General features: G+C 39.9%; 1 protein-coding gene across 3 annotated transcripts in view; it reads left to right on the top strand.

The window, feature by feature from the left end:
• LOC121300769 (myosin-11-like) overlaps window positions 1-12391 on the top strand; it is a 34089-nt gene that overhangs the window by 935 nt on the left and 20763 nt on the right. For all 3 annotated transcript variants that reach the window (XM_041229602.1, XM_041229601.1, XM_041229603.1), the window contains exons 2-4: window positions 2923-3291; window positions 4305-4461; window positions 11545-11572. In XM_041229602.1, the coding sequence (XP_041085536.1) occupies window positions 2941-3291; window positions 4305-4461; window positions 11545-11572 (536 nt within the window). In that variant the 5' untranslated portion in view covers window positions 2923-2940. The remainder of the gene's footprint in view (window positions 1-2922; window positions 3292-4304; window positions 4462-11544; window positions 11573-12391) is intronic.

Raw genomic sequence — 12391 nt, 5'->3', positions numbered from 1 at the left:
TACATGTTAAAGCATCCAGTATCTCTGTTTTATTTCTAATTTAAGTTGGTGTCACACATGTGCACCCAATATATTTGTTCTTTTCTTTTCCTGTTAGAAACATGATTGAAACTGGGAGGAGCTCAATAACCAAGCCCTTAGCATTTATTTATAAAAACAATAGCTTCGGAAGTTGGAGGAAGTTACGATTCTCAATGGAAGACGGGAAAGCACAAGTTGAACTGAATAAAATCCATACACGCTAATCCCTGTATACCACGTATGGTTTTGAATATTAAACATTGTTCCAATTATGGTCATCCTGCCATGCAATTATACAGTACTATTTTAGGTCATTATAATAGTCCAACCTATTGTGATCATTTTACTGTGGTGTATATTCATCAATATTTATTACAAACTGGTTTAGAAATAACTTCTATTGATACAAACCCCACCTCTTTTGTTTTTTTTATAATGCAGTTAAATGCTAACAATTTTAAATTGCATTTACTGAGCAGTAGTTAAACTGCAGTCTCACGTCTCAATTTTGCATGCACTTTTCATGTGGGATGATTTCAAGTGCTCTGCATTTCAAACTGATAGGGTTTTTGGCGTTGTTTTTCCTGTTGCTTTTCTAATTCAATGCATTTTGTTCTGTAGTTCTTTTTGATACAAGCTTATCAGTCTGTGGGGGAGTCTGCTTTAATTCCAGCCCCACCTTCTCTCAGTACAGGGTTCCGTTTGAGTGCAGAACGTGGGCAGCGTTCCACAATAGGGTAAATATATGAAATTTATGTTTAATGTATAGCATTGTAACAGCATTGCAAAATCAAAAGGTTATCATGACAACAAAAGCATTTTATATTGCAATTGCAATATATGTTCTCATTTCAGTTGCTCAGCAGGGTGCGTTAAGTATTGTACTTAATATGCATTCTTTTATTGAATCATTCATTGCTGTGTTGGTAAAATGGAAATTTCATCCACGAAACTAACTCAAGATGACAAACCTTTCAGCTTGTGCTTTCCACTGTGTAATAAAAACAAATTGTAGCCTGTGGCTTGTCTTAAAAAAATACCGAATGGCATTTGTTTAGAATAAGGAATCAGAAATATTATACATTTCCGTTGTATTTTAGTGAACCTAACTGGCAGTGCAGGGGGTAGTATATGTTGAAACAGCAATGGTGATGTAATGATGACGTAAGCTTGGGAAAACTGGGGCCTAGCTGAACTAGTGACTGACCTACCAAGCATAAGTCTGCAAATACTATGCATTCTCACACATTGCAATGTGCAATAAGCTAGTTTCCTGTGATAAAGTTTGTAAAAACCTCAGAATTGTGTACAGTGCTTCATCTAGACTGCAGTTTAACCCCAGCACTGCCACTGCAGTGAGAAATGACAGTGTACGTGTCGAGTAAACAGGAAGCTAGCTACACTACTCAGCTAGTATTTGCACCAAGTCAATGCACTTCTGTTACAGATGTTTATTTTCAGACAGGATTTGGAAGAATGAAAAGTGTTAAAAGCTCTAGTCGGCAATGGTGTAGTAGCTACAAGACCTCCAAGTGCTGTCAGCGCTATGGTGTAGTAGCCACAAGACCTTCAAGTGCTGACAGCACTATGGCATAGTAGCCACAAGACCTTCAAGTGCTGTCAGCACTGGTCGTTGATAAGCAGGTATTGTCAACACAATAAACCTGCCAAAGTGCCTGCCACTACAGAGATTGATACAGTGTGTTGGATACAACGTGTTCCATCAATTGCCCACATCAAGCATTCTGAAAAATGAAAACAGTGTACTCACTATACTATCCTAGTTAAAAAATTGAACTTTTTAAACTTTTCACTGATTTCTTATCACTGATCTGTTCAAAATGATATTTGAAATGCGTTTTCTGAAGGTGCAATGCTGAGAGCATTAGAGTTCTGTAATTGCCTCATTGCCAAAGTCGGAGAGTCAGTTTCAGTAGCAATATTCAACTCAAAAGTGTCTCACAGTTTCAGTAAAGCAGTAACATTTTAACTGGAAAGTGGTCTTTTTGGTGCAGACCTTTGCAAAGTGAAAAGGTGTCATGAACAATAAAGAGAGCAGTGAAAAAGCCTTTAACAATCTCAGTAAAAACGCACTGCAGCTGATTGGCAGCTGCTTTTAATAATGTATGGGGCAGCCTGGGAATATCCCTTTCTGTAATTTTTTTGTAAAACATTTAACCCCAACCCTCAACCCTGCTCGTGTGCTGCTTAATCTTGTTATCATTTTGGCGTGAACTTTGCTTTGTGACTACCGGCGCACTCGAGACATATTGTTCCCTATAAGGGCTTTGTTATAAAATGAGCTATCATTGCTGTATGGGTCAGCAGAAACACTGCTGCCAGAGAGAACCTTCCCTTATATGGTAACCACAGCATGAGCTCTCTATAGCACTACAATGCAGAACAACTATTCTTATTATTGTTGGTGTTATTAGTGCAAAGACATAATGGTTTCATGATCGTCTAACAGGCTACATTTTGCAATTGTGTTGAATGAACTCCCACAGGTGTGCGCGTTTTGATGAGAAATATTAATTGCTGAGAGATCTGATAGCTAATGAAGGTTAACCTTTTCAGTACTTTGAATGTAGAGACTCTTTTTCTCATACTCTAGCTGTTCATGAACTCCTTTTCCACTTTGACGTTCTAACAAAATATTCGGCCCCAATTAGATTTTTCCAGTTTTTTTTCTATGTATTTATTTAACTAACTACTGTAAAACTTCAGTGAAGTCCAGCACATTTGTTCAATAAAGTGTTTGTCTACACCATAACTGCACAGAGTGTTAGTGTAGTTCACCTTCTGCTTTCCAATGGCATTTCATTCAGAACCATTCAAACTCGCAATGTTTTTATAGCAAAGTCAATCTTATAAAGCCTTCAAATGTCTCTGTCTCTGCAGCTCACCCCGGATTTCAAGATGGCAAAGAAGGCAGACGGTGCCCTGAGCGAGGATGAGAAGTTCCTCTTCTTGGACAAGAACTTCATTAACAGCCCGCTGGCACAGGCCGACTGGGCTGCCAAGAAGCTGGTGTGGGTCCCATCTGAGAAGCAGGGCTTCGAGGCAGCCAGCATCAAGGAGGAACGTGGGGATGAGGTGGTGGTGGAGCTGGCTGAGAATGGGAAGAAGGTCACCATCAACAAGGACGACATCCAGAAGATGAACCCTCCCAAGTTCAGCAAGGTGGAGGACATGGCTGAGCTCACCTGCCTCAACGAGGCCTCCGTGCTGCACAATCTGAGGGAAAGATACTTCTCCGGGCTCATCTATGTGAGTACAACTACTGACTGTGTAGGAATTCTGCAATACTGGCTGATCTGTGTCAGTGTAGGGCCAAGGATGCCTGTGTCAGCATATAGTGTTTTTCGAGGGCCTATTAAATAAGTGAGAAAGCAAGAGGAATTGAATTTAGAAAGAGGAGGTCAGGGTACTCTTGTGCAAAAAGTGTTTGTAAGAGTCTGATAGACTCTGTAATAAATATTAACAGGTTATAACCATGACTAGGTAATATAAGTTAGGTGGAGACCTCAGCTACAGAGCCCCAGTGCCTTTCTTGGTGTACTTCCTCTGAGAGCTTTTTCATATCACATAAAGTTGGCTCAGTCCCTGCAGTTATTTTTCTTGTGTAAAGAGAAAGGTACGACAGGAACATTGAAGGTTTCGGATTTGAAGAAAGTTTACTAGAAAAAAAGCGGAAACATTTTTTTTGCAGAACTTCTGCCAAGATCACTTAGCCTTGCGCCGAGTCTATCTTGAGTCCAGACTTCAATGAGTCACTGCTGTTTTCTGGGTGGCCCCTCCATCTTTGCTGTTTGAAACATTCTAAACATTGTTATCCAGGGCCTTGCTGTCCGGTGAAAGTATTCAGGGAGTTTTTCTACAGCTCAGTCTCCCATTCACAATATCTCACTTAATTTTGCTTTAAATTCTCTAACAGGATGTGTTTTGGTAACACTTTGGTGAAGTTTTGCTAACAGTGATCGTAAAAGAAAGTGGCCATGTTTCGAAGCTAAGAACCAGCAGCTCAGATATATTTACTGGTTTTGACATTTTTTGTCACGAACAGTATCGTCATTTGCACGCAACTATTCTTTAATATTGTCTGCAAAATGAATACAAAAGTCAATTATAAATACAGGTCAACATTGTACATTAAACTGTAAAACAAGCCATAAACAACACTGATGCAAAATATCAGAAAGATTCTTTATTAAATGGAGATTGGGAGTGTTTTTACAAGTAACCCCTTGAGACTCATTGTCATCTACTGCTGTTCTCCACAGACATATTCAGGTCTCTTCTGCGTGGTCGTGAACCCCTACAAAATGCTGCCCATCTACTCTGAGAAAATCATTGAAATGTACAAGGGAAAGAAGCGCCACGAGATCCCTCCACATATATACTCCATTGCCGACAATGCGTACAGGAGCATGTTACAAGGTAAGTCATCTCCTCGTGCTCCGTCTTTCAGATGAGACGCTGTTGTAAGTGACTCTGCAGCTGATGCATAGTTCACAAACCCTAGTCTCATGGATAAAGCAGGCATCTGCTAAATAAAAAAAGAATGACACTAGGGGGCACTGCATATGTGTGCTGAGCTGTCACCATTTAGGGTTGGGTCTGTGGAATTTGTTTATAGATTCAGATGCAACATGATCAAAATGAGTTTTCCAGAATCTGAACAATCCACTTATATTTGTTACAAATCTGAATAAAGATGAGAATGCAGGATCAGTCCTAATAAGCTCTATAATACTTGTAGAATTCAGGAAATTGTATTTCAGCAATGCTAAGAGTTTTCTGTCATACTTTATTGTATCAGTCGCCAATTATTTCCAAGGATGTTCTTTCATTTCTTGTTAAAGCTGAATTAACCTGCAAGGCTAATATTTTACATTTTTCAATACCATTAGGAGTCTCTCAAAACTGAATTCTAAAGAAGCATCTATGTTGTGTGTGTGCATGTGTGTGTGCGCGCGTGTGTGTTTGTTTCTTTTCTTGAACATTTAAGGAGTACAGTTATTAAAAAAACCTGTGTGTATTTGGGGAGGGAGGGTTTGCTTAAATGTGGTGTTTTGTCATGGTTGAACTTTATGTGTGAATTGACTTGTTGATAGTTCCTCTACATCAGTGCTTCTCAAACTGTGGCTGCTGGTTTTCATTTCAACCAAGCTTTCAATTACTTAACTAGACCCTTAATTGAACAGATAATTTGCTTAATTAGACCTTTTTACTTGTTTTCAGCTCTTTGACGGTTGCATATTTCAAGTTAGCTGTAACATTTTATAAACAACTTGAACTCTGCAACTGTTTAAGAGCTGAAAACAAGTAAAATGTCTAATTAATCAAATTACAGTATACAGTGTACACAGAGATTCTGCTAATCTTGTAGGAACGGATATTTGTTTACATTAGCAGCAACAAAACAAAATTCCTTCCTTTTTTTGGGGGGTGGTGGGAATGGTGGATGAGGAGAAGGCAAATGAGCAACGCTTTGATTGGAGAGTAATTATCTGCCATTGAGCCAATCTGGGGTTTGGAAGGCTTTCTGCAAGGGTCGTGTCCTCTAATCCTAAACAAATACTGTCAATGAACCTTTCAAAGGAATTCACATTTTAATTAGATCAAGATTTATCATACAGGCTCCCAGCCGAGTGAACTGTTTACAAATCTCCCCACCCTCCACAAACAAAAACATAAACACGAAGCACTTCAAATAATCCACATGCAAACAGCTATCACTGCTGTAGATGCAACACGTTGTTAAATACTGTACAAGATCGGTTAGCTGGATCCTCTGTTAAATATGCAAAGCCAAACCTTTGTTCCTTGGAGGTACTAATGGAACTTTAAAAACCCATCCTGCAAACCCTTCAGAGCAAACCAAACTACAGGGTTAGGTTATAGCATGTCGATAAGGATGTTCTCTGCTAAATTGATGACCACACGACATTAACTATCTGCATCCCACAGCAAAATGATCTAAATTTGTTTTTCTTTGCTTTGCACAACTGAAAGAAATAGATTTGCTATTTATCCAGACTGGTTTGTATTTGTAACCCTGCCAGTTTAAAAACGTAGAGTGGGTCTATTACATGTCAGTGATGACACTGCAAAATACATTTTGCTGCTCTTTTGCATTGATGCAGATGTTTCTAGTTTTGTGCACATTCTGCAGTCAAGGCATTTTATGTTTTGAACTTATTTCTAAATATGTCCAGGTGGCCAAAGCATATATGCCAGGTATATCTGAGATATATTTCTTTTTGGTGGGGGTGGTGGTGAGGGTCAAGCGTGAGGCAAGAGGAGTCAGCTGGAAACAGCCTTGAGATGGGAGGCTTCCCTGGCTCCAGCTGCCCTTATAAGGTAAAGCTACCAAGTTCCCCCCTCCCCCTTTGCCCTTCCTGGGGACCCTCCTCCACTCAGCAGCACAGTCCAGCATGTACATTTGTTTTATGTTTCGTTTGTGTAGTTTGTATGTTCTGGGAAATAAACTCAATGACAACATCCATTTACCAGTTCCCAACTGTCAACTGTGACATACAAAAAGATTTACACAAATTGCATGCAATTAGTGTTTATTTATATAAAGTGTATAATTAAAGGGGTTGGGATTAATTTTCTTAAACCAAAGCACATCTTCCAAAACATTATTTTGATTCATTGTGACCTCTGTTGGAGTGTTTCTTGGTATGATTTATTTTTATTTTTTTTGGAATATGTTAGAGTATGTTAGAGTGCAAACGTGTTACAGCTTAAAGTGTAAACATCTAGGGAATTAAATGGAATCTAACACCCATACAGTACGCTATGATGTTGATACCAGATAGTAATAAAACAGTCACTCACATACACACATGCACAGTTGGATTCCAGCAAACTCAGCAGTAAAGTTATAATGACCTGGATGATGATGTTAGGTAATGCATTCCTGCCCTGGAACCCCCTTAGGGTTTAATATTTTTCACTGCAGCCTTCTTTGTCTTTTGGCAATGTTAGTTTTTTTAATGTATAAATACATTTTTTGAAGGTAATGTTATGTTCTTTGATTGCATTTTATTTATTGTGATATTTATAGTCATGCATCAACAAAGCAGGAGTTTCTCCTCTGTATCCAAGTGAGGTCATATATACTTTCTTCTCACACAATATACAGCTCCCCTGGCTTGAAGTGTGTGTAACTCTGAGAATGAGAGTGTAATGCCTTTTCTCTCTTTTTCTGCTTAATAAAATGTTTACTATATATTTGTTACCCATCCTTTTAGGCTGCCACTGCTATAGCATTGAATCAATGAGAAGGCATTGGGATTAGTCATAAGCAATAGAGGTAAAAGGCGCTACAGGTGTGTCAGTGTAATACTACACTGTGTCTATGTCTTGTAGGCACTTGCATTTCTTTGTACCTCGTTTGCTCTAATCTTTCTGAGTTTTCTAATCACCTTAGTAAAGACCGGCAGTGATTCCAGTAGTGTCACTCCCAATCATATCTGACTGGCACTTACCTTGTGAAACTCTCAAACACGGAAAATTGTAATTTTCAGCTGAGCTAGGATTACCTCCGACATCAGCAATCGAGTGTATCCTGAAGATTAGATGCACAGTAATTGCATTGTCAGTACCTTGAATTGATGTGCAGTGACAGTGCCAAACACATTGGTACTGACATTGTGTACCATAATGGGATGTTTTGCACAGAATATTAACTTTTTGACTTTCATTTACTGTGTGCTCTTGGGAAACTGGGTTACGGGAAAGGCATTTTAGCCATAATCAGCAGTTTCTCCAAAAGAAGGGTTTGTAAAAATGTCATAAAGTCTTGCTAGGTTTATATTCTGAATGCATTCCATAAATCAGCTGCCTTGATGCGTGATGCAGATCTGGATGTTTATAATGTGGTGTTGTGCACAGGCTGCAGAGCCCCAATGTAAACATAGTGGAGAAACCTTGCATGATACACACATAAACAGAGGGAGTTCCAATAGTGTCTCTACCTTTAGAATTTGGAAAAATAGCGCTACTTGATCCATACACACTTATTTTGAAATAGAATCGCAGATTTATAGTAAAGTTACTGCAACATTTTGTAAAATCATATCCAATTGCAAAATGCAATGTTAATTTACAATGTTGATGGCTCTTGTCATCCTACACTGAGGGTGGTCTGCACTGGGATTTAGGCGAGAGGTGTAAAGTGTCCCTGAGGGACGATGTTAGTGTTAACACAGGAATGATTGTAAACTACAGTGTTTGGTAATCAGGGGCTGACAGACCGGAGGGTGAGAATCAACAGAAAAGCCCCAGGAGGTCTACTGCAGGACAGGCTAGAGAAGTTAGTCTAGGTCCGCTATTAAAAACTGTTAAGATTTATTTGAGTCCATTGAGGTCATAGTGCTTTTCAAAAGAGGGGAACTGCATATCACAGATAGTAGTGGGCATAGATGGTCAAATCTACCAGGAGCTGTGTGAACAATATGGGTGTAGGGTGACTTGATACAAATTACATTGGTGCAGTGTCGCATTGTAGGCAGCTGTAGTTCAACTGTTCCTCCAATAAGGTCACCCACTCAATAAATATCTCACACATTTTACTCTTCTCTCTCTTGACCCTCTCTCTCTCTCTCCCTTTCCCATCCCCAGAGAGGGGCAGCTAGCATCTGTGGTCAGATCTGCTGGATAACCCTTGTTCTGCAAATTACTGAACTTACTGGAATTATCTGTAATCAGAGCATTTACTGATTTTATATAATCTCTGCTTCCCACAACGAAGACAAGTATTCCTAGGATAGCTTCTCTTTGAAGTCCGCTGAAGAGAACATGCTGTATTATTCCCATACATGCATTGGACCGTTACCAGCGTGAATTAGTTGTGTTTACAGTAAACGCCAAGTTAAAAGGTACTTCATTGTTAGAAGCATTTGAACCTAATAATAACGATTCATGAATACTCTCATCGTGAAACGTATCCCTCGGCTCTGACCGCTAGGGCGGCTGCCCCATGTCCCTTAGCTTTAACCATTAGACCACAGTGCCTCTCAGCAGCTCAGCTCTAACCACTAGACCAGTGCAGCTCTAACCACTAGACCACAGTGCAGTTCTAACCACTGGACCACAGTGCAGCTTTAACCACTAGACCAGTGCAGCTCTAACCACTAGACCAGTGCAGCTCTAACCATTAGACCAATTTCAGCTCTAACCACTAGACCACAGTGCCTCCTAGACCCTTTGCTCTAACTACGAGGGTAGAACTGCCTTCAGGGGAGTAGGAATATGATGCTTGTAGTTCGGTATGTTTTGCAAAATGCATTGAAGGGCTGGAGTGCTGCATTTAATTTGTGCCTTAATTTGGAAGAATCAGGCGCCACTAACATTCATGGACTGGAGCCAAATCCTCCTGAGCTATGTCCATAACTAGTAGAAGTATCTCACACTATTTACAGTGTGGCAAGGATGTCTGGAACTGACCTGGCACTCACTCACAGTGTGGAGCGAGTGTGCGCGCCAACCCCAGAGATTCGCACAACTGAGAGGCAAGTGCAGGCAAGGGGCAGCAGAGGGTAGTGCTGTGCTTAGCAGGGGGTACCAGGGAACACCTGTGGATTTTGGAAACAACGCCCCCTTTTTATGTGAGCGAGGAACACGAAGAACAGTGAGATCATATATTTGGTTCACCTGTAACTGTGAAGATGGTTAAGATTGTGACAGTAAAATAATAACACACTGCACCACACTTTTATTCAACTGCCTGCTCCTCCAGCCCCCCCATTCATGTTTGTTTTGGGTCGCATAGAAACAGGTTTTAAATATCCATAAATGGGTGTTTATTTTGACCAGATGTTTTTTCTTTTTTTTTTATATTCTTCCTATTTTTAGAAAGTGAACTGTTGTCTGGGAACTCAGCTTACCTACTGTAATGTAATTCCCTAGACGCCCGTGATGACGTTCAAGTTTCAGTTTTTTGAATGGTCAGCAATGTAGATCATCTGACCATTATTCCATAGTGTTCATTTGGTGCTACGTACATTTGAACATGCTTTCAGTAAAAGCAGAACGATAGACAGGGGCGTTCCTGTTTATTACCAAAGGGTAAGGGAACTTCCCCAGCTATGAAATGACTCGCTGGTAAAGGATCCCTTTGAAGATGATGAAGGTAAATGAAATGTTCCCAATTGAGCGGCACAAATATAATACAGCTTGTGTGCCAGCGGCTTCATACTGCTGCCTATGCCAGATGCAGTGTTTGGCATCGTAAGATCTGCATTATTAACTCAAGGAACAAGATCCCTTTCATCGAATCATTTTCAAAAACAACATTTATGTTTGTTTGTGCTTATTAACTACCTTCCAAAGGGACAGCCATATCGCGCTAGTACAAAAGCCTAGGGATGCTCGAACCGGTTCCTTTGAAACCTGGTACTCGGTTCCTGCTTTAGAACCGACGAACCGAATACAAATATCAGGGATCCGGTTCCAGTGAGTACTATTACGTTTTTAGTAAAACTGATTATTAAAACATAAAACCGTTACAATTATCAAAGACTTTTTTATTTCTGTGAAAAACGCATTTGATAACTATAATTGACACGTTTATATTTTATATATTTGCGTTTTGTTGTCCTTGTTTTGGACTACTGACTGATCGCGGCTGTGATGAGTTTAACGTGACTTAGTTTTTGCTCTGTGATTGTTGTGGTCTTTCTAATGGTTTTTATGGTGACCTAGAACTGTAGGATTAGTGGTTGTTTACGTGTATTGTGAGCAAGATCTCACTTTCACCACCAGGAGGCGCTCTTAGTGGGATTGAGCCCGCAATAGCCTCAAGTGATCAGCAGGGGGAACTAATTCAACAACAGACTGCAGGTGCATCTAGTTAGGGGTTAATCGTTGCAACTAGTTAACCCTAAATAGGCCAGATTGGCCCTCACCTGTTGCCTGTAGAAACAAATTATCTGTTTAGAAAGCTCCCTATAAAAGAGCATCACGTCAGTCATTCAGGTGGGTTCTCTGAGTGGAAAGCCTGGCTGTAGTTTGTCTATGTCCTATCCTCAATGCTTTCATCTGTGTGGATTTACAAGCTCCTCTCCTACCTGTGGTTTGACACCATCATGACTATTTCTTTATTTATTTTGTTCTTCTTATCCTGGAACTGAATGGGGCAACCATGTTCTATGGTAATGCAAATACCTGGTCTGGTCAGTCAGTGTGCACAAGCCCACACACTATAAAAGATGCCCCCCCCCCACACACACACACACCCACACTCACATATGGACATGTTTTTGTAAATAGTTTGGGAACTGAATCGGACTCAATATACCCCGTTCCAATGACAGATACCCAATTCCAAAAATCTCCTCAAATGTCATCAGTACAAAATACACCAGCAATCATTTAAAATATCAGCTTTGTCATCAAACAGGTCATGGCATTGTAACTAACACAACCACCAGTGTAATTACTGAGCTGTAACACTGTAACTAAAAGACGCTTAATGGAACCCTTATGCAATATTTTTTCTCGTTCCAGAACGTGAAGACCAGTCTATCCTCTGCACGTGAGTTAAATTGTTGATTTTTAAATTGCGTCTGTCTGTGTCAATCTGTCCACCCAGGCTATGAAAGGCATGAATCTGTCTGCTTACACTTATGTTACACAATTAGATTAAAGGAGTAGCTTTTCTGCAGCAGGTACAGGATAGAAATGAGGATACCTCTTATTGGGGTGCTTACCTACATCCACACACTGTCCTTTACTGGGTGTCCCAAGAGTCAAGGAGAAAACAAAATGAATTGAATCTGACATGCTTAACACATGCCGGAAAAGCCAAAACTTTAATGTAACAATGACTAGGAAGTTTATTATTTTGGGAGTTATTTTTCAAGTGGCTGCCCTCCCCCCTTCACCCACTAGCTAGAGGAACTAGAGGGCAGGAAGGCAGGAAGAGCCAGCTGGAAGCTACAACCTTTGAGAACAGAGAACAGAGAGGGATTACTGGTACATAGTCCTCAGGGAGACAACAAGCTCAGGAGCAACAAGTTTAAAGTGAGCAGCAGGCAAGTTATATTTATTTTAAATATAAATATATATATATATATATATATATATATATATATATATATATATATATATATATATATTCAAACATTATGTCATTTTTTGCCTGTGAAAACAACCCATAAAAAGTGTTATTCCAGGAGTTACTGTGAGAATGACCCCCCCTGTAGAACAGGAAGCATTCTGGAATCACTCCAACGTTCTGTGAGAAATTTAGACTGGATAAAATGAACCAAAAAGATGGACCAAGAATAGATATAGGGGGAGGTTAAGCATACAGACCATTGATCCCAGGAGGTAGAGCTCTAACTAGCGAATG

The sequence above is a fragment of the Polyodon spathula genome, chromosome 26, assembly GCF_017654505.1.
Source record: "Polyodon spathula isolate WHYD16114869_AA chromosome 26, ASM1765450v1, whole genome shotgun sequence".
Taxonomy (NCBI): domain Eukaryota; kingdom Metazoa; phylum Chordata; class Actinopteri; order Acipenseriformes; family Polyodontidae; genus Polyodon; species Polyodon spathula.
Note: the sequence above shows the minus strand (reverse complement) of the source record. Positions and strands in the feature narration are given on the sequence as shown.